The sequence below is a fragment of the Nansenia antarctica genome (genome assembly GCF_963989245.1).
Source record: "Nansenia antarctica genome assembly, chromosome: 2".
NCBI lineage: Eukaryota > Metazoa > Chordata > Actinopteri > Argentiniformes > Microstomatidae > Nansenia > Nansenia antarctica.
The window spans coordinates 14570870-14592298 of record NC_137675.1 but is presented as its reverse complement, the minus strand read 5'-3'; the positions used below and the strand labels follow the sequence as shown (position 1 = coordinate 14592298).

The 21429-nt window shown below is 43.7% G+C and overlaps 1 protein-coding gene and 1 pseudogene across 2 annotated transcripts; one reads left to right on the top strand and one right to left on the bottom strand.

Moving 5' to 3' along the window:
- The first annotated feature begins 4653 nt into the window (after positions 1–4653).
- On the top strand, positions 4654–8614 carry LOC308149849 (stromal membrane-associated protein 1-like; annotated as a pseudogene). The gene is made up of 6 exons (XR_013938007.1): positions 4654–4692; positions 5077–5151; positions 5449–5573; positions 6400–6625; positions 6922–7259; positions 7973–8614. The product of XR_013938007.1 is annotated as a stromal membrane-associated protein 1-like (transcript).
- Positions 8615–10236: 1622 nt separating this feature from the next.
- Positions 10237–12328, bottom strand: LOC308149848 (tudor and KH domain-containing protein-like; the record flags this gene model as incomplete). Its single annotated transcript, XM_080522733.1, has 6 exons — positions 10237–10605; positions 10709–10791; positions 10921–11075; positions 11389–11552; positions 11777–11910; positions 12000–12328. 6 exons carry the CDS (start codon positions 12326–12328, stop codon positions 10511–10513), a joined length of 960 nt encoding a protein of 319 aa, XP_080378859.1. The 3' UTR covers positions 10237–10510.
- Between the last annotated feature and the right edge of the window lie 9101 nt (positions 12329–21429).

Sequence of the window (21429 nt, the reverse complement as noted above, 5' to 3'; positions counted from 1 at the left end):
AGTGAATTGGGAGTCATCATACAGCATTGCAGGCTGGCAGTCAGTGCCTGTCACATGTTTGATTATTACTCTTTTATTTTCCTTTTTTGGAAAAGAAATAAATAAAATCCCAACAACGTCATCCTCAAACATCAACATATCAACAAAAAAGCTGCAGGACCAGTTACACAAGCTTTTATTGTATCATTGTATCATGAAATTATAGAGAATAAATAATAGTATTTAAAGGGAGAAGACATGGCTATCATGTCTGTGAATACTGCTCCCGTATGTACAGCGCTGTTTAACCTTCTTTTAAAAGTACCTGTGGTTCCCCTATGAAATAAAGTATGATAAAAACAAATCTTTTCTCTGTGTTTTCTTCATGTGGAGGTTCTGTTCACTAACTCCTATTGTTTAGCATAAGAGTGTGAATATACACTGACTGGCATTATTACCTGTTGCCTGCTGCTTAGAGGTTGTTCATAAGATTTCAACCCCAGTCCCTATAGGTTACATTGCCAAAAATGCTTCTTAATATGTAAATCTGCTTCCCTATAACCTTCCCTTGACCTCACAGCACGTCTTATGTATGCCATTTCGAAGACCAAGACCTGTCTCGAAATTATATTGTTCCCAGGGACGTGGGAGTTCCAAGTATGTCTCGATAAAACACACCTTCGTGGAGTCCACAGTGGGCTCAGACGATTCCCTGAGGTGCACCATTACGCACGTTTTACACACACACAGATGTGTTTGCTCCAATGTCCCTTTCTTGTGAGGCATCTAGCATGTTCTTGGTGAATAATAATAATAATAATAAACAACGCAAAACTGCGGAAATATGGTGACGATAGGTTATTGACCAACATACTTTCAGAAAAGCGATGAACTGTAGCAAAAACACTTTGAGGACAACGTGTCGAACACTAAAGATCGTGTCGCGCCTCATATTTGCCCCCGAAAACAACCCGCTATGTAGGTAATCGGTATTGGATAAGTGCCGTGCGCGCTGCGCTGAAGTCCTACCAGCCTCCTCTGATCCGTTATGTGTTCCTTAACGGAACATCCTGCACCCCAACTTCGGGAACTCACTTAGTTCAGTCCTGCTTGCGCAGGCATTTTTTTGACGCTCGCTCCTTGAGACTCAACAGAAACTGTACAGACTCACTGCGCAATCTCCAGGTCGGGGGAAATGTAACCGGAGACCGGTCCACAAGATTTGTCATGCCCAAGTCGCCCTTGAGAGAAATGTAGGCTATATATTTACACTGCACACCAATAAGTTATCTTTGCACATGCATGGATGTGTAAAAATGTACTGTAGGGGTGACGGTCGGTCCAGACACCAACTTGTAAATATAGGCAAAAAATGGCACATGCGCGAGGGATACAAGATTTAATTCCCTGCAGGAAAGTAGGCGTCTAGACTGTTCTATCACTTTAGATTTCCTGGGGTTCCCAAATGTCTTTGTCTAAAAGACACCAAATTGACATCAATAATTTCCTGTGACCCCCAATGTGTTGTATGTTTGTATGATTGTATGTTTAAAACACTGCACTTCATACGCACATCCAATCGATTGTTCATGTGCACCAATTTCTAAATAGTTTGAATCCACTTTCTAGCGTGACGGCCAGGGTTTACTGACACTGGCCCACCACCATAGGGTCTCTAGGGTGATTCCAAATCACCACTACTAGGGACTAACATGGGTAATCTTTTAAATCATATCCCTTGAGTATCCTAGGTTTTCCTATTGATGGTTATCACGAATCAAAATGAATCCCAGATGGATTGTGCATTTAATGCCAGCATATGTATATTGGTGGTCATTTCAATCAATGACATATCCATTGCCCTTAGAGAATATTAGTAGTCAGTACAAAGATCTTGCATAAAGAAAAACCCTTTTAATCATTTTAAAGCTGAATTCTCTCTCTGGAAAACAGAAATGCACTGTTCTATAGTACGGTAATGGCTAAACAGGTATGTATGACATTGAATAACAGCGAATTCACACAACATCCATGAAAAAACATCCATGAAAAAACACAACTCCCAAAAACCAAACAAACGACAAGATAAAACAACATTCTTTCCCATCGCATTGGAAACCACACCGCTTCTGGATGCACTATTGGAGAACTCTAACAGGGTGTCTCCCCAAACCAATCAACAGATGGGAGAGACTTGCGAAATATCACTTGGAACGTAGCATCCTAATCCGTGAAATTAGATACTTCTCCCAGGCAGACTCCTGTTTTCTGGTTTGTTCCTGGGCATGACCTGAAGGAACACAGGGAGGATCGAATGAGTGTTCTGGTTTCTTACAGAGGCTACCCTCTGACGGTCAAATGCAGAATAAACAAAAAGCAGAAATGGCACCTACTTAGTTTTATGCCCACATTTCTCAGTTTGTTATGCTTTGCGTGTCCATTCTGAGCCAGTCTCAGAGACAGGGAGTCACCTCTCCTAAAATGGACACATTACATACATTCATTAAACATTTACAGAAAAACAAAACTACCAATCATTTGAATCCACAAATGAACTGAACTTGAAATGAAGTAATGCATGTAATCACGGTGATTCAGAAAACAACTACCTCATTGCTCCCATCTTTCCTCTCTCCAAGAATAGCTCGACCATTACTTTGTCCGCCTTTGGGTACAGCCTGGCATAAAGAATCCTGTTGTCCACCATGTCGGTGAACCAACCCACTGCTTCCTGGGACCAGTCCTTACCGTCCACCGGAGTCACCTGGGGGGACGGGGGGGGACGGACGGACGGACGGACGACAGATCATGTTGGCATTGTGATACGATTAATGATTCATCAACCCTCTTCAAAGAAAACAGTGTGATAATCATAAGGAAATATGCTGAACGTATCCGGATTAGTCTCATTGAGATAAAAAAACAAAAACAATAAATCTTTGTACGAGACCCTTGAGAAAACATATTAACATCGTGGACTTCATTTATGGTTATAGTTTTGAAAAGGTTAGGGTATAGCTAACAGTATGACAGATACAATATCAGCAACAACAACAACATGTTCTGCCACTACAGAGCAACTCACGTTGACCAGAGAGACCTGTATGGCCTGGAGAGGAAGGGTGGTCATCTCTGTGCTGAGCTCCTTGACATTACAGAGAGAGATACAGGCAGTGTCTCCATAGTCCAGCCTCCTCACCTCCACCACAATGTTAGCCATGCCATCAGTACTGTCAGAGGGATTGTTGTCTTAAAGATAAGAGAGAAACATATCCTTCATACATTTTATCAGAGATGGAAGTAGAGTTTCAGTAGGTATAAATACCATAAGCATTACAGTTGTTTTAAGCGGCCTACAGTGTACAATTATTCTCAGTGTCCAGGGCTATTGTCGATACCAATCATTGTGACATACTACCATCTAGTGGGAGCATTGTAAAAAAAAAAAATGTAATAACACCTCCACTCATCCCACATATCTTGACCACTTGGGCACGGCACCACTGCTTTTGTTGGGGGAGCCAGCCCATCACGAGGGTCCCAATGTCTGGTATGCTCTTCAGCTCAGCATAAGAAATCATTCCTTTCCAGCTTCTATATGAGACAATCAAACAATTTTGAAAGGAGCCACTGGGGGACACAAATGTACTTAATTTTTTGTAATCATGTAATCTATGACTTACTCTGTGATGACTAACTTCTGCTGCAGGTTGGAGTCTGCATGCTGGATGTAGAAGTTCCCAGGACTGGTCATGTGGGTCACCACCACCGGCATCTCCGCAAACCTCTGGATCTGGAACTCCGGAATACTAACATTTTTTCGAGAGTTCTGAACACTCTGAGGGTGACTGTTGTTGACATCCAGCTTCGGGTCTTCCTCTGTAACCTGGGGCCTTTGGATTTTGCTGTGCTGGGGATTCGAAGTGGAGATGTTAAAATGAGTCTCCTGTTCCTTTTCTGAGGCGCTCATTTCTGAAGGACTGTGTCTCACCTCTGTGAAGACGCTCCCAGCATCCCACAGCTCAGTCTTGGTGGCAAGCATATAGCTGTAGATTGGGGAACCACCTCCCTCGACTTGCTTTACCTTGAAGACAGGGGCTTGATTATCCATGTCTGTGAACAGCTCCTTCTTTAAAACGTGTGTCGGTAAACAACTCTGGGTATGAAACTGCATGTAGTTTCTCATGGCAAACAAGGTGATCTCCTTGTCACAATACTTCTTCTTTTCATGTTCTCTGAGGAACTGCACAAGCTGAGAGGAGGTTTGCTTTGGGTGTTGCAGCACTTGTATATCACTTCCAAGTTCCAGACTCAGAGTGAGTGGAGACATTGGTGTTCTCCCAGGGATAGGGTGACTCATCACTCTGAGCTCATTTTGAGGCAGACTTTTGGTGTTGTTTTGTTGAGGCTTCACCACTGTATTTTGCTGTGTTTTCTCCTCACAAATAATAACATCATTTGCTTCCTTGTTCTTGGTCAGATCCGGACAGGATGAGCTGGGTGCCTCTAAAACGGTGTTTTGGCTGGAATTCAAATTCATGGAGTAGCACCACTGAAAAGTTTGTGTTTGAAATGTGTTTATTGGACATACATACAAAGTCTTTATGGACTGAATATGCCCTGTATGTTTTTCCTTCATAACAAACAAACACAAACTACAAGAAACAGTACAGCATGACCAAGAATAAACACATACACACCATAGACGACATGGTAAGAAAAGAATGATAAGAAAACCTGCTTTCTACCACTGAAAAGTTAGACAGATTAGCCAACTGCCCACCCGCCTGTCAACACCCCCAGGCTTGTTTGGTTTTAGCTGGTTGGGAGTAGGAGGGGCTCATAAGTAAATGCTATAGCCTACCAGCACTCTAAAATATAGAAGAATAACTAAGAATGTAATCTAAATGAGCATTGGGAGGAGCTGTCACTAGTATTTAATATACAAAACAAATGTCTGTGTATGTACAGACCTGACGATTTTAATAGGCCTCTACTTATGACGTCCTATGGACATCAACGTGCTGTTGTCTGTAACTAATACTTCATTGTTTGTGGTTCCCTTTTCTTGGACTCTGCTAATCTCCCTTCCTGAAGAGTGAAGAGACCCGGCAAGCCCCAAAGCCAGCCCAGTGAAGCCCTCAGAACCTTCAGTCAACCTGCTAGGCCTTGGTAAGACCAGTCAGTCAGTCAACCTGCTAGGCCTTGGTAAGACCAGTCAGTCAGTCAGTCAACCTGCTAGGCCTTAGTCAGTCAGTCAGTCAGTCAGTCAGTCAACCTGCTAGGCCTTGGTCCGTCAGTCGGTCAGTCAGTCAGTCAACCTGCTAAGCCTTGGTAAGACCAGGCAGTCAGTCCGAATAACAAATAATACACCTGTATCGTGTGTACTAACAACCTGCCCCCCCCCCCAAACCCGGTATAACCAGTTTTTCACCTGTCGTGTTTTTCCTTCCTCTCTCTTTATTCTAGATGCTCCAGCAGCCGCCTCAGCTAACAGTGGCGCCGCTAGCAGCGCTCAGAGCAGTGATGACCTGGATATCTTTGGCCCCATGGTGTCCAACCCCCTCCCCGCTTCCACAGCTCAGTTCTCTCAGGTAACCCCGTACCTTGACTCTCCAGTTCCACCGTTGCTACTGTACTATTGTGCACACACACTGCTTGAAAGCATGAGATCATCACATTACCATACCAGGGTTTTTCCTGGCTCAAAATAAGGCTTAGGGCCTAGAAGTGTAACTGAAGTACGTGCGCAGGATTTTTTTGGAATCCATTTAATTATTAGAATTAGAATTAAAACGTTATTTTGTGACCTTCGTAATGATGCAGTATCCAAAACCAGCCAGACTATTTAAATGGGTAAATGGCTCCGCTCAAATGAGTCTTCCACGGGTATTGTTTCTATAATGTAACGATAGTCTAGCTGCACCTGCTGCTGGGATGACCGAATTGCAGCAATACATGTGTATGGACTATTTTCTACAGTTTTTTTCCTGCGTGATTTCTCCTAGAAGGCTTAGGCGGGGTGATAAAAAGCCTTAGGCGGGACACCTAAGCCTTTTCAATGCAGGAAAAACCCTGTATATGCATTCATGTTGGCATTTTTTAAAGGATTGTGACACAGCCACACCTGTGTCAGCACAATTCAAGGTTTGAAAGACAGCTTTCGTGTTGTACTTTAAAGGATAGATCAGTTCTGTGAGCATATTCATGTTCTATTTGATAGTGTTGCTTTTTTTCCTTATTGAATTTAAGAAACAAATTGTACCCCACTCTGGCATTCATACCCTCTCTTTTTAGTATTTTTTAATTAATTAATTTATATTTAGTATATATCCTCAGGGATCAGATGCGTCTTGATGATGCTTGTTTGTTTTTCTTATCCCAAATCAAGTCAAATCAAATCTAACCAAATGTATCCAGGCTGGCTCCAGTGTCCCTGCCAGCACCCCGACCGCAGCAGCAGCAGCTCCAGCTGTGGGCTCTGGGTCTGGCCAGGGGGACCTGGACCTCTTCAGTGAGAGTGGTGGTGGTGGTGGCGGCAGCAATAAGGGAGAGGACACAGCCAAGAAACCTCTCTCCAAGGACTCCATCTTGTCCCTCTACGGCACCAGCAGTATGAGCAGCATGCAACAGCAAGCTCCAGCAGGTAAAGAGATATGCATGGAACACGAGCGAGAACATGTGCATACACATGGATACAGACACACACACGCACACACACACAGAGGCCCTCTTCTGCTCACCAATAGCTCTGAACTACATACAGACTCTCTAACACACACACACACACACACACACACACACTACACAAGTTATTTGTGTATCAACTACCAACCAACCATGGAAAACACTCAAGGTGGATAGAGAATGCTCCTTTGACAGAGACGAACGTTTGCAGCGTTACCCACCCGTGTGTCTCTCTTCTCTCCCCCGCCCCCCCAGCCGGGATGTTCATGGGCCCCTCCCAGATGCAGTTTCCTGTCCAAGCCCCCGCCGGCTACCAGGCCTTCCCCGGCATGGGCACGGCCATGCCCCCCACCACAGTCATGGGCGCCATGATGGCTCAGAGCGGCGCCACCATGATGGGGCCCAACACGGGCATGATGGTGGGCATGACGATGCCCAACGGCTTCATGGGGAACGCGCCGGCGGCTGGAGTGATGGGCATGGCCCCCAGGATGATGGGACCACAGGGGGGTGCTATGCCCGCGGGCATGGTGCCAGCTCAGGGCATGTACGCCATTCAGCCCGGGCAGCAGGGCCAGTGGAACATGGGACAGGTATGGATGGACTGTCTCTGTCTCTGTCTCTCTCTCTCTCTCTCAAAGTCACGTCCTCATTGCAGAATATCGGGCATATTGATGGTTTGCACTTTTACTTGCACTAGTGAGTTTTGTTGTCTTGTGTTATGAGTGAGATATGGTAGCATGACTATGAGTTTTGCAGTGGGATTTATGGAGCTCCAGGAGTGGGTATTGTTATGTATGAGATCAGTAGACTGACTATAAAAGGGAGGTTTATGGACATGGACCGAGCATAGGGGTTTTCTTAGGTGGGACCGGAGGAGGAAGGCGGGTTGTTGTTGCGTAAGTGTGTATTCTTTCTTATTCAAACTGACTGACTGACTGACTGACTGACTGGGCTCATCAAGGCCTAGCAGGTTGACTGACTGACTGACTGGTCTTACCAAGGCCTAGCAGGTTGACTGACTGACTGACTGACTGACTGCTCTTACCAAGGCCTAGCAGGTTGACTGACTGACTGACTGCTCTTACCAAGGCCTAGCAGGTTGACTGACTGACTGCTCTTACCAAGGCCTAGCAGGTTGACTGACTGACTGGGCTTGCTGGGTCTCTTCACTCTTCAGGAAGGGAGATTAGCAGAGTCCAAGAAAAGGGGGAACCAGGGGGTGCCAGGGATTGTGTCTGGGCTGGACCCCTAGTTCCTTGAAGTGTTTGTCTCACACTCCTCCCCATCTCTGTCCTTTTCTCAGATGAACCAGCAGATGTCAGGGATGGCTCTGAACGGTGCTGGGGGGCAAATGGCCTTCGGTCAGCCCGCCTCGGCCATGGGGGGCTGGGCCGCAGCTCCCTCCGGCCAGACCCTCAGCACACAGCTCTGGAAGTGAGGGATAGGGGGGGCGTCAAGGGTCGGGCAGAGGAAGAGAAGGTTGCCGGGACTCAAGTTCTCAGCACCTTACCATGAACTGACGCCCTTCTCCAAACATGACCACTCAATAAGACCATGGAACTTGTATCTCTCTCTCTTTTCTCTCTTTCTTTCTTTCTGTCTCTCTATCTTTCTCTATTGTGTGAGTGAATTGGGAGTCATCATACAGCATTGCAGGCTGGCAGTCAGTGCCTGTCACATGTTTGATTATTACTCTTTTATTTTCCTTTTTTGGAAAAGAAATAAATAAAATCCCAACAACGTCATCCTCAAACATCAACATATCAACAAAAAAGCTGCAGGACCAGTTACACAAGCTTTTATTGTATCATTGTATCATGAAATTATAGAGAATAAATAATAGTATTTAAAGGGAGAAGACATGGCTATCATGTCTGTGAATACTGCTCCCGTATGTACAGCGCTGTTTAACCTTCTTTTAAAAGTACCTGTGGTTCCCCTATGAAATAAAGTATGATAAAAACAAATCTTTTCTCTGTGTTTTCTTCATGTGGAGGTTCTGTTCACTAACTCCTATTGTTTAGCATAAGAGTGTGAATATACACTGACTGGCATTATTACCTGTTGCCTGCTGCTTAGAGGTTGTTCATAAGATTTCAACCCAGTCCCTATAGGTTACATTGCCAAAAATGCTTCTTAATATGTAAATCTGCTTCCTATAACCTTCCCCTTGACCTCCAGCACGTCTTATGTATGCCATTTCGAAGACCAAGACCTGTCTCGAAATTATATTGTTCCCAGGGACGTGGGAGTTCCAAGTATGTCTCGATAAAACACACCTTCGTGGAGTCCACAGTGGGCTCAGACGATTCCCTGAGGTGCACCATTACGCACGTTTTACACACACACAGATGTGTTTGCTCCAATGTCCCTTTCTTGTGAGACATCTAGCATGTTCTTGGTGAATAATAATAATAATAATAAACAACGCAAAACTGCGGAAATATGGTGACGATAGGTTATTGACCTACATACTTTCAGAAAAGCGATGAACTGTAGCAAAAACACTTTGAGGACAACGTGTCGAACACTAAAGATCGTGTCGCGCCTCATATTTGCCCCCGAAAACAACCCGCTATGTAGGTAATCGGTATGGGATAAGTGCCGTGCGCGCTGCGCTGAAGTCCTACCAGCCTCCTCTGATCCGTTATGTGTTCCTTAACGGGACATCCTGCACCCCAACTTCGGGAACTCACTTAGTTCAGTCCTGCTTGCACAGGCATTATTTTGACGCTCGCTCCTTGAGACTCAACAGAAACTGTACAGACTCACTGCGCAATCTCCAGGTCGGGGGAAATGTAACCGGAGACCGGTCCACAAGATTTGTCATGCCCAAGTCGCCCTTGAGAGAAATGTAGGCTATATATTTACACTGCACACCAATAAGTTATCTTTGCACATGCATGGATGTGTAAAAATGTACTGTAGGGGTGACGGTCGGTCCAGACACCAAGCTTGTAAATATAGACAAAAAATGGCACATGCGCGAGGGATACAAGATTTAATCCCTGCAGGAAAGTAGGCGTCTAGACTGTTCTATCACTTTAGATTTCCTGGGGTTCCCAAATGTCTTTGTCTAAAAGACACCAAATTGACATCAATAATTTCCTGTGACCCCCAATGTGTTGTATGTTTGTATGATTGTATGTTTAAAACACTGCACTTCATACGCACATCCAATCGATTGTTCATGTGCACCAATTTCTAAATAGTTTGAATCCACTTTCTAGCGTGACGGCCAGGGTTTACTGACACTGGCCCACCACCATAGGGTCTCTAGGGTGATTCCAAATCACCACTACTAGGGACTAACATGGGTAATCTTTTAAATCATATCCCTTGAGTATCCTAGGTTTTCCTATTGATGGTTATCACGAATCGAAATGAATCCCAGATGGATTGTGCATTTAATGCCAGCATATGTATATTGGTGGTCATTTCAATCAATGACATATCCATTGCCCTTAGAGAATATTAGTAGTCAGTACAAAGATCTTGCATAAAGAAAAACCCTTTTAATCATTTTAAAGCTGAATTCTCTCTCTGGAAAACAGAAATGCACTGTTCTATAGTATGGTAATGGCTAAACAGGTATGTATGACATTGAATAACAGCGAATTCACACAACATCCATGAAAAAACATCCATGAAAAAACACAACTCCCAAAAACCAAACAAACGACAAGATAAAACAACATTCTTTCCCATCGCATTGGAAACCACACCGCTTCTGGATGCACTATTGGAGAACTCTAACAGGGTGTCTCCCCAAAACAATCAACAGATGGGAGAGACTTGCGAAATATCACTTGGAACGTAGCATCTCAAATAGGACCAGTTTCTACGGGTGATAGGACCAGTTTCTACGGGTGATTTTTGAAATTAGATACTTCTCCCAGGCAGACTCCTGTTTTCTGGTTCGTTCCTGGGCATGACCTGAAGGAACACAGGGAGGATCGAATGAGTGTTCTGGTTTCTTACAGAGGCTACCCTCTGACGGTCAAATGCAGAATAAACAAAAAGCAGAAATGGCACCTACTTAGTTTTATGCCCACATTTCTCAGTTTGTTATGCTTTGCGTGTCCATTCTTAGCCAGTCTCAGAGACAGGGAGTCACCTCTCCTAAAATGGACACATTACATTCATTAAACATTTACAGAAAAACAAAACTACCAATCATTTGAATCCACAAATGAACTGAACTTGAAATGAAGTGATGCATATAATCACGGTGATTCAGAAAACAACTACCTCATTGCTCCCATCTTTCCTCTCTCCAAGAATAGCTCGACCATTACTTTGTCCGCCTTTGGGTACAGCCTGGCATAAAGAATCCTGTTGTCCACCATGTTGGTGAACCAACCCACTGCTTCCTGGGACCAGTCCTTACCGTCCACCGGAGTCACCTGGGGGGACGGGGGGACGGACGACAGATCATGTTGGCATTGTGATACGATTAATGATTCATCAACCCTCTTCAAAGAAAACAGTGTGATAATCATAAGGAAATATGCTGAATGTATCCGGATTAGTCTCATTGAGATAATAAAAAATAAAAATAAAAAAATCTTTGTACGAGACCCTTGAGAAAACATATTAACATCGTGGACTTCATTTATGGTTATAGTTTTGAAAAGGTTGGGGTATAGCTAACAGTATGACAGATACAATATCAGCAACAACAACAACAACATGTTCTGCCACTACAGAGCAACTCACGTTGACCAGAGAGACCTGTATGGCCTGGAGAGGAAGGGTGGTCATCTCTGTGCTGAGCTCCTTGACATTACAGAGAGAGATACAGGCAGTGTCTCCATAGTCCAGCCTCCTCACCTCCACCACAATGTTAGCCATGCCATCAGTACTGTCAGAGGGATTGTTGTCTTAAAGATAAGAGAGAAACATATCCTTCATACATTTTATCAGAGATGGAAGTAGAGTTTCAGTAGGTATAAATACCATAAGCATTACAGTTGTTTTAAGCGGCCTACAGTGTACAATTATTCTCAGTGTCCAGGGCTATTGTCGATACCAATCATTGTGACATACTACCATCTAGTGGTTAACATTAGTGGGAGCATTGTAAAAAAATAATATGTAATAACACCTCCACTCATCCCACATATCTTGACCACTTGGGCACGGCACCACTGCTTTTGTTGGGGGAACCAGCCCATCACGAGGGTCCCAATGTCTGGTATGCTCTTCAGCTCAGCATAAGAAATCATTCCTTTCCAGCTTCTATATGAGACAATCAAACAATTTTGAAAGGAGCCACTGGGGGACACAAATGTACTTAATTTTTTGTAATCATGTAATCTATGACTTACTCTGTGATGACTAACTTCTGCTGCAGGTTGGAGTCTGCATGCTGGATGTAGAAGTTCCCAGGACTGGTCATGTGGGTCACCACCACCGGCATCTCCGCAAACCTCTGGATCTGGAACTCCGGAATACTAACATTTTTTCGAGAGTTCTGAACACTCTGAGGGTGACTGTTGTTGACATCCAGCTTCGGGTCTTCCTCTGTAACCTGGGGCCTTTGGATTTTGCTGTGCTGTTCTCTGAGGAACTGCACGAGCTGAGAGGAGGTTTGCTTTGGGTGTTGCAGCACTTGTATATCACTTCCAAGTTCCAGACTCAGAGTGAGTGGAGACATTGGTGTTCTCCCGGGGATAGGGTTACTCATCACTCTGAGCTCATTTTGAGGCAGACTTTTGGTGTTGTTTTGTTGAGGCTTCACCACTGTATTTTGCTGTGTTTTCTCCTCACAAATAATAACATCATTTGCTTCCTTGTTCTTGGTCAGATCCGGACAGGATGAGCTGGGTGCCTCTAAAACGGTGTTTTGGCTGGATGAGATGTTGCAGATGAAAACATCATTTTCAACATGTTTTTTTTTTTCTTTTTTTTTTTCTTCATTTTCAACATGTTTAACGGCATCTTGCGAGGTAACCAAAAGGTTCAGTTGACGGAGGGACAGCATTGATCCAACCATCTGCACTGCTTTTCTTATGGATCCGGCCAGAACAACGTTCTGTAACATCGGCCCAAATTTCAGAACATCTGACGTCATGATACTTTTGTCTCTGGACAGTTCTGGCTGAATTGTGGATTTTGTGGCCTCTGCAGGGCTTTTGACACCGTTTTGTGGATCTGTAAAAATACAATTGAGGAAAGAGAAAAGCATTCACATTCACCACATATCCGAATGCTCATGCACAAGTTAATACACTTGGCTACAAGGTACAAACACACAAAACTCTCTTACAAGTCATTAGGTTTTTGAATGTAGACAAAAGGTGCTCCACTGCATTGCATTTGGCCTCTACGGCTCCCAGAATGATGTCACAGTCCTGTCCATTGGCAGGGTGAGGTAAGTCCAGAAAGCCTTGAACCTCCACGTTTACCTGCAGTACAGGGAAAAGAAAAAAAAAAGTAACAGGTAGCAAAGCCTGAATGCATGACAGAGGTTTACGTGCACCATTAAGTTACGTTTTGCTAATCTACCTCGTTGGTTATAACACACAGACATTATTATTAGGTAGGCATCTAGTAGTCCACCCTTCCCGGTGCATACACGGAACAGATCTAACGAGCCAACTGCTGCAGCCACCGGCTAGTCCACCACAGATTGCCATGCAAGCAAATAGCCTGTAGCCTATTATATTTTTTTTACTCTTTTAGCCCTAACTTACCTTTTGAGAGAGTTCCTGGAGCTGTCTTTCCAGTGTGGTCCTGGCGTTCTCCAAGACCACCAACTTGCAGACGAGTTTTCTCTTAGTGACATTGAACAGGTCTGGATGCTGCTTCGTCTCTGCACGCGTGACCGCGGACATGATCGGTGCCATCATCTCCTGACCTGAAGGAACAGACACTTTACCAGGTGACTTTATTCTTGTTTCGAGTTTTTCTTTTACAAACGTCAAGCAAATTGCATTTAGAAACATGTGGTGTTTAGCTCCTTCTTCAGCTTACCTTGTACAGATTTACCTTGAGGGTCAATCCGCTTGTTAAGTCGTGACGTGTTTTCGGGTCCAACGTCTCAAATTGTACTGCATGCACAGGTTCTTCTTCTTCTTCTTCTTCTCGAATTTCCGGCAGTGTAGACGCTTTCGCGCATTACTGCCCTCTACAGTTCAGAGTGATACTCCGCTCTGCACTCTATATCCTCTTATAGACACACATAGACGCACATAACTTTTTGGGGCCAGTGCTCAGAGGAGCACCTAGGGATGCTGCTTGGTGCTCCCCGAGCTCGCGAGTCACGACCCGTCCCACAGGATGGATGAAAAAGGGATACATGGATAACTTATATTAGCAAAACGACATTTATTCATAAATAAAGATGAACGAACAAATGATTGTGTGCAAAACAAAATAAACAAATGCAAAATCAAATGACTGCTCTTTAAGCATGAAAGTCTGTCAGACTCCTTTAAACACAATGAAATCAACTGACATCTCTTTAAGCACTAACTGAATGTCTGTTCTTTAAACACAATGAAATCAACTGACATCTCTTTAAGCACTGCTCTGTTCTGTAAACACTGAAATCAACTTTTCAACAAAAAGTTACAGCCTAAGTATTTATTTATGCTACACGCTTAATCATCATCATCACTACTCTCTTGACTGCTGTTAATACTGTCCTCAATTTCAACCATGGTAGAGGATGTTGTAGGGCAGGCCATCACTTTAAATAGCTCATTATTTTGATTGTGCAACAAAGTCTTTTTTTCATTTTTTCTAATAGAATTCCCAACCATATTCCCTGGGTCAGGGGTCGAGGTGCGATAATGAAGCTGTAAAACAAACGTCTGAACGTTTGAAAGCTTCAGAGAAAAGAAACGTGAAGTCCCTTGGTGTTGTTTTTCCTTTTAGCGACGAGTCGTTCGGGACTGAATTTTCACGTGTCGGCGTGATAACCGTGATAACCATGCGATATGCGATACGCGATACGCGGAATGAAAGTACGAGTTACAATACTTTCCGAATGTTTTTGTGAGGGGAGTCGCCGTGGTCGTCGTGATGGATTACTTATTTGGGGACGGCAAATAGTTACTTACTTGGTGGGGCTTGCTTCTTGGACCCAGCTGTTGGTGCGCAAAAGCGCCTTCATGCCGCTGATCTGCCGCGCAGCATGCATTTTGGCGACGCATGCGCACTGGCGCACCAGTTATGTGCACCCCTGCTTATAGAGGTCTGTCTTGTGGAGGAAGGACAGGACACTTCTCTTCACAGCATGCTGCTCCTTTCCCCGGCTGAACAGGGACTTGTACTCCACAGTGGGTATCCCAATATTGGCTAGTTCCTCACATAGCTGAGCTCTTTCTGTCCTGTATTTCTCACACTCAAATAGGACGTGGACAACAGTCTCTGCTCTTCCACATTCACACAGGCCATCCGGGTGTTTTCCCACTACTCTCAGGCAACTGGCTAGCCCGCAGTGCCCAAGTCTTAGCCGAGTCAGTTTGACTGAATCTCTTCTGTCACCTTCCGTGCACACGCTCCCCCTTTTGACAGATGCCTGCGCTGAGAAATACAGCCTCCTTCTCTCTTCATTATTCCACTCCTCTTGCCACTGTTTCTCAAGCCCCTCCTTTATGGAACAGTAGAACTCAGGTTTGCCCAGCAGGATTCCCACATCTATGTGCTGCCTCTTGAGTGACATTCTGGCCAACTTGTCAGCTATTTCGTTCCCCTCTACCCCTGCATGCCCTGGGACCCAAAGGAAGCCTATATCGACCCCCACTTTCTGTGACCTATACATGCTTATCATGGCCTCATTCACCAGGTCGGCTCTAGCTCTAGATGACCCACTCCTCAAGGCCATCAAGGCGGCAGCTGAGTCAGAGCAGATTATGACTTTGCTTGGTTTAACTTGTTCAATCCACCAGAGTGCCCAAATGATTGCCATTAGCTCTGTGGCAAAAACAGATGCTCCGTCTGTGACTCGCAAGCCTTGCTGGACTTGGGGCCCCACCAGGTAGATTCCACACCCTGCCCTTTGGCTAACTGGGTCCTTAGACCCGTCTGTGAAGACCTGCATGTGCGTCCCCCATGCCGTATTTAGGTATCCTTCTACCCGCGAGCTTGTGATGCCTCCCTCCTGCTTCCAGTCTAACAGAGTTAGATCTACAGTGGGCTCTGGGAGTAGCCACACTGGCACCGCTGACCAGAATGCATGTACTAGGCCCACTTTATTTTTGTCTACTCCCACTCTTTCAGCCAACTCTCCAGCGCCAGCTAGGAAATTTCCTTTCTTCTTCCCATCAGCAAACTCCCAACTCTTATTCACTAGGCACTTGGCTGAAAGACTCAGACTAGAACCTTTCAGTTTGGCCCAATAATGCAGTCCTAGCTTGCTGCGCCTAATTCTAAGTGGCCACTCTCCCGTTTCCACAAGCAGGGCTGGGATGGGAGTCGTTCTAAACGCCCCACAGCAAGTTCTTAGAGCTCTTGATTGCACTGCGTCTAGTTTGTCCAAAGTGGACTTTGCAGCGGATCCATAGACAAAGCTCCCATAGTCTATTGCTGACCTGACCATTGCCTGATAAATCATTAACATTGTCCCCCTCTCAGCTCCCCATTCACATCCAGCCAGGCTCCGGAGGACGTTAATTACTTTTTCACATTTGCTTCTCACTTTCCCTATGTGGACTCTCCATGTTAGCCTTTCATCCAACCACATTCCAAGGAATTTGAATTCCTTGACTCGCTCTAGGGGAGCCCCATATAGTTTTAGCTGTACCTGTGGTATTTTCCGTTTTAGCCCAAACACCATGAACTTGCTCTTTGGCACCGAAATTTTAAAGCTCCACCTATCTGCCCACTCTTCTATTGCCTTTAGCCCTTCTTGAATTTTTTAAAAAAGGAATTCCACATTCCTGCCTCTCCACCAGATGGCCCCATCATCCGCAAACAGAGACCTGCCAAATCCTTGCCCTATATTTTTAAAGATGTCATTGATCATAACATTAAATAGTACTGGGCTGATTACTGAACCCTGAGGGGTGCCATTCTCTATATGGACTGTTTCGGAGTAGGCCCCACCCACTCTCACCTGGATTGTTCTAGCCATGAGAAAATCCTTGATCCAGTTGAACATCCTCCCCTTTACCCCTGCATCATGCAGATTAATTAGTACTCCCTCCTTCCACATAGAGTCGTAGGCCTTTTCAATGTCTATAAACACTCCTATCATGGCTTCCTTGTTAGCTATAGCCTTTCTGATCTCTAAGTCCAAGACTGCTACAGAGTCCATTGTACCTCTTCCTATTCTGAACCCATTTTGGTAGTCAACAAACACTCCTCTAGTTTCTAAAAAGTACACCAGCCTGTTGGTTACCATACGCTCCATTATTTTGCACACTACTGATGTCAAAGCTATGGGGCGATATGAGTCAGGCCTTGATGCATTTTTACCTGGCTTCAGTATTGGGATTATGACTGCGTGCTTCCACTCTGCTGGCAAACTACCTGCCTCCCATATCGCATTAAACAGCGCTAGTATCTCATCCAGCACAAGGTCATTTAAATGTTTGAACATCTCATAGCTCAGTCTATCTCTTCCTGGGGCAGTGTTGGCCCCGGCCTGAATAGCATCTCTCAGTTCCTTGAGAGAGAAAAGCAAATTAAAAGGGTTACTATTTTCATGGCAGTGGTTAAGCTTCCATTGTTCGTTCCTCAGCACTTCAGCTCTTTTCCTCACCCCTTCTTCCCCCAAGGCGGTTGAGTTATGCACAGCCTGGAATACTCTGACACACATGCTCGCCTTCTCTCCGTTGCTTACAGCCTCCCTTACCCCGTCATTCAAAACTGGCATTGTGTAACTCCTAAATTTTCCTGACATTCTATGGACTCTTGACCACACTTCCCTAAGGGGGGTGTCAGGGCCTATTGTGCCACAATATTTCCTCCAACAATTCCTCTTGGCTTCCTTAATAGTTTTCCTTGCAACTGCTCTTAGTCTCTTGTAATCAATTGCATTAATCTGTGACTGAAACTTCCTTAGTTTACGGTATGCTCTATTTCTATCTTTTAAGGCTACATCAGATTCCTTATTCCACCACGGGACAGCTACTCTGTCTTTCGGGCTCTGCCTTATGGGGATTGAGTTTTGTGCTGCAGTGAGTATCATTGAGCTTAATGACTCATTAAAGGCGTCAATTGTTCCATCACTTTCAACTTCCCCCACTAGGGCTGCTGTCTCTTCTTCAAACTTTTCCCACTCTGCGCGGGTGAAATTAAATACTTTGGGCCTGCCCTCCACTTCCTTTGTCAAAGCCCTGCCAAACCCACTCAGTATAGGAAAATGGTCACTGCCCATTGTGTTTTCCTCTATGGTTTCCCACTCCCCAACTCTGGCCAGCGCTGGGGATGCAAGTGTTAGGTCTATGCATGACAGTTTTCCTGTCTCTATCTGAATCCTAGTGGGCCTGCCATCGTTCATAACTATCAACCCGTGCCTTTCTAGAAACTCCTCCAACGTGATTCCATTCCTATCCCTCTTTTCACTTCCCCACAACGGGTTGTGGGCGTTGAAGTCCCCCACCCAAATGACTGGGGAGCTGACTTGCTCCATAATGGCGTCTAGCTCTTCAAGTGTTAACACCTTGCATGGATTATAAAAATTGACTACAGTGACTTTCCCCTGTGAACTCCATATCTCTGTTAAAACACATTCAAGGCTAGACTGTATGTCAACTGCCTTGTACTGAATCCCTGTTTTGATGAACACTGCACACCCACCACCTGTTCCTTCTCCCCTATCCTTCCTTATACCTTCATAACCTGGTATAACAAAGTCTAGACACGGCTTCAGCCAAGTCTCTTGTATACATATTAAATCAGGCTTATCTTCTCCAATGTCCACACATTTCTTAAGTTCCTGTCCATTTGCAATAATTGATGTGGTAACCAAATTTAAGAATAAAAAATCTACAGATTGTAATGACATAGATATGAGACTAGTAAAAAATATTATAGAATATATTGCAAAGCCACTGACTCATATCTGTAACCAATCATTTCAAACCGGCATATTTCCCAACCAAATGAAAATAGCAAAGGTCATTCCTATCTACAAAAATGGAAACAAGCACAGTTTCTCCAATTATAGACCAATTTCTCTCCTTCCTCAGTTCTCAAAAATATTAGAAAAACTGTTTGTAGTAAGACTGGACGATTTTATAGAAAAACAAAACCTACTGAGTGACCATCAATTTGGATTTAGAGCAAATCGATCCACTACAATGGCAGTGATGGAATTGATTGAAAAAATATCCACAAAAATTGAAAGTAAAGATTATACTGTAGGGATATTCATAGATCTAAAGAAAGCATTTGATACTATTGATCATAGATTATTAAAAAGAAAACTTGATAGATATGGAATTAGAGGGTTAGCAAATTTATGGATTAGAAACTATCTTGATAATAGACACCAGTATGTACAAATAAACAATGATAAATCTGAACTGCTAAGGGTCACATGTGGGGTCCCACAAGGTTCAGTGCTGGGTCCAAAGCTGTTTATTCTATACATCAATGATATTTGCAATGTGTCCAAGTTGTTAAATTTTGTTTTGTTTGCAGATGATACTAATTTATTTTGTTCTGGCAAAGATTTGGAGCAGCTTCTGGATACAGTGGAAACGGAACTAAAAACTATAAAACGATGGTTTGACACAAACAAGTTGTCATTGAACTTAGAAAAAACTAAACTTATGATATTTGGAAATCGAAAAATAAATAATCAAGTACAAATCAAGATAGATAATGTTGAAATTGAAAGAGTTTATGAAAACAAATTTTTGGGAGTTGTTATAGACCACAAACTATGTTGGAAAACACACATAAACTACTTAAAGACTAAAATATCAAAGTCTATTGCAATACTGCATAAAACAAAAGACATACTTAATCCAAATTCATTACACATATTGTACCGCTCCCTAATAGTTCCATACATAACCTACTGTGTGGAAGTGTGGGGAAACACATACAAAACAATCACAAATCCAATTTATTTACTACAGAAAAGAGCTATACGAATTATAAACAGAGCTGCCTATCAAGAACCAACTAACAAATTATTCATAAACACCTATGATCTCAAATTTAAAGAATTGGTGGACTTCAAAATGGCACAAGTCATGTATAAAGTAAAAAATAAGATGCTTCCAGACTGTATCCAGAGACTATTTCAAGTTAGACAGAGTAATTATGAACTCAGAGGAATATGTATGTTTATGAAAACAAAGATTAGAACAAATGCAAAACAAAGATGTATAACAGTTAAAGGAGTTAATTTATGGAATGCTTTTGAAAAGGAAATGAAAATGTGTAGTACATTAAAAGGATTTAAAAAATTATTTAAAAATAAGATGATTAACAAGTATAAAACAGAGGTTTAAATATAGTTTTTGTTTGGTATTTTTATTTTATTTTTTGAACTTTTTGTTGACATGCGTAAGTGACATTTTGTTTATAAAAGTTTCAATGTTTTGATTATGCATTCATGGGGGGACATGCATACATGTAACAAGGGTAGGCGCAATAAGCCACGGCTTCAGCCTACACCTTTTTGGCCCTGATGTTATAAATTGTGACTATGTACATTTTCTTATATCTGTATTGTGAATTGTATAGGGGACCAAAATAAACATTCTCAATCAATCAATCAATCAATAAGGCTCCTTGCATTCCATTGTAGAATACAAAACATAATGATTAGCTTAAGTATCATCTTCATCAAAAACCAACGCATGATCAACCTCAATTTCCTCTACCTCCCTCTGCCGTGCCTTAGAAATAGGAGGAGCCTTTCCCTGACTGCCTGTCAAAGGGCTATTCATGATGTTCATGTACTTATGCAGTGCTGCGGGATCACATGGCCCCGTTCCCAAGAACCTCCCCGCTGCCTCAACCACCGCCCTCAAGATGTCTGACTTGCTTAACTCCTTATCCTTTGTACACACCACCACATCGACTATGAGTGCTATTAAGCTTTCTTTTTTAACCACAATTGAATCTGCTGGTACCGAGGGGGGAGGGGCCCACGGGGTTGCTGATGGGGACATCTGAGATGAGCCAACATACACAGCCCCCCTGTCGCTTTTCCCGTCTACTTTCTTTACAGCCTCCGCATACGAAATATTATGCTGCTCTTTAACGTCCTGAACACGTTTCGCCCTCTCAAAGTGAGGGCATCCCCGAAAGGATGCCATATGGGCGCCCCCGCAATTACAACATTTCGGCTCATTATCGGTCATTTCGCAGTTTAGTAGATCATGACCCCCCCCACATTTTGAACATCTTTGATTGCCGCGACATGACGCAGCTACGTGGCCAAATCTCTGACATTTGAAGCATCTAAGCGGGGGCCTCTCATACTTTCTCACTTGGAACGACAAGCACCCAAAGAAAACCCTGGGCGGCAGGCTATCACCTTCAAACGTTATCATAACCGGAGCGTTCAGGTTGCCACCCATCCGTGCTTTAAATCTCCTCACTTCTTTAACTTTCCCCCCCTTGATTTGCTCCCTCATTTCTTTCTCAGATATGTCTGCACAGACACCATAGATCACTCCTTTGATTCCGTCATTTTTGTTTGAGATAGCAGCTTCTACTTTTAGCCCAGCTATTTTTTTTACACCAAGCACTTTCTTTTGTGTTTCTGCACTTGTGCACATCACCATGAGCATGCCATTAGCTAGTATTCTTGCATCTATTTCACCAACACTCTTCAGTGAT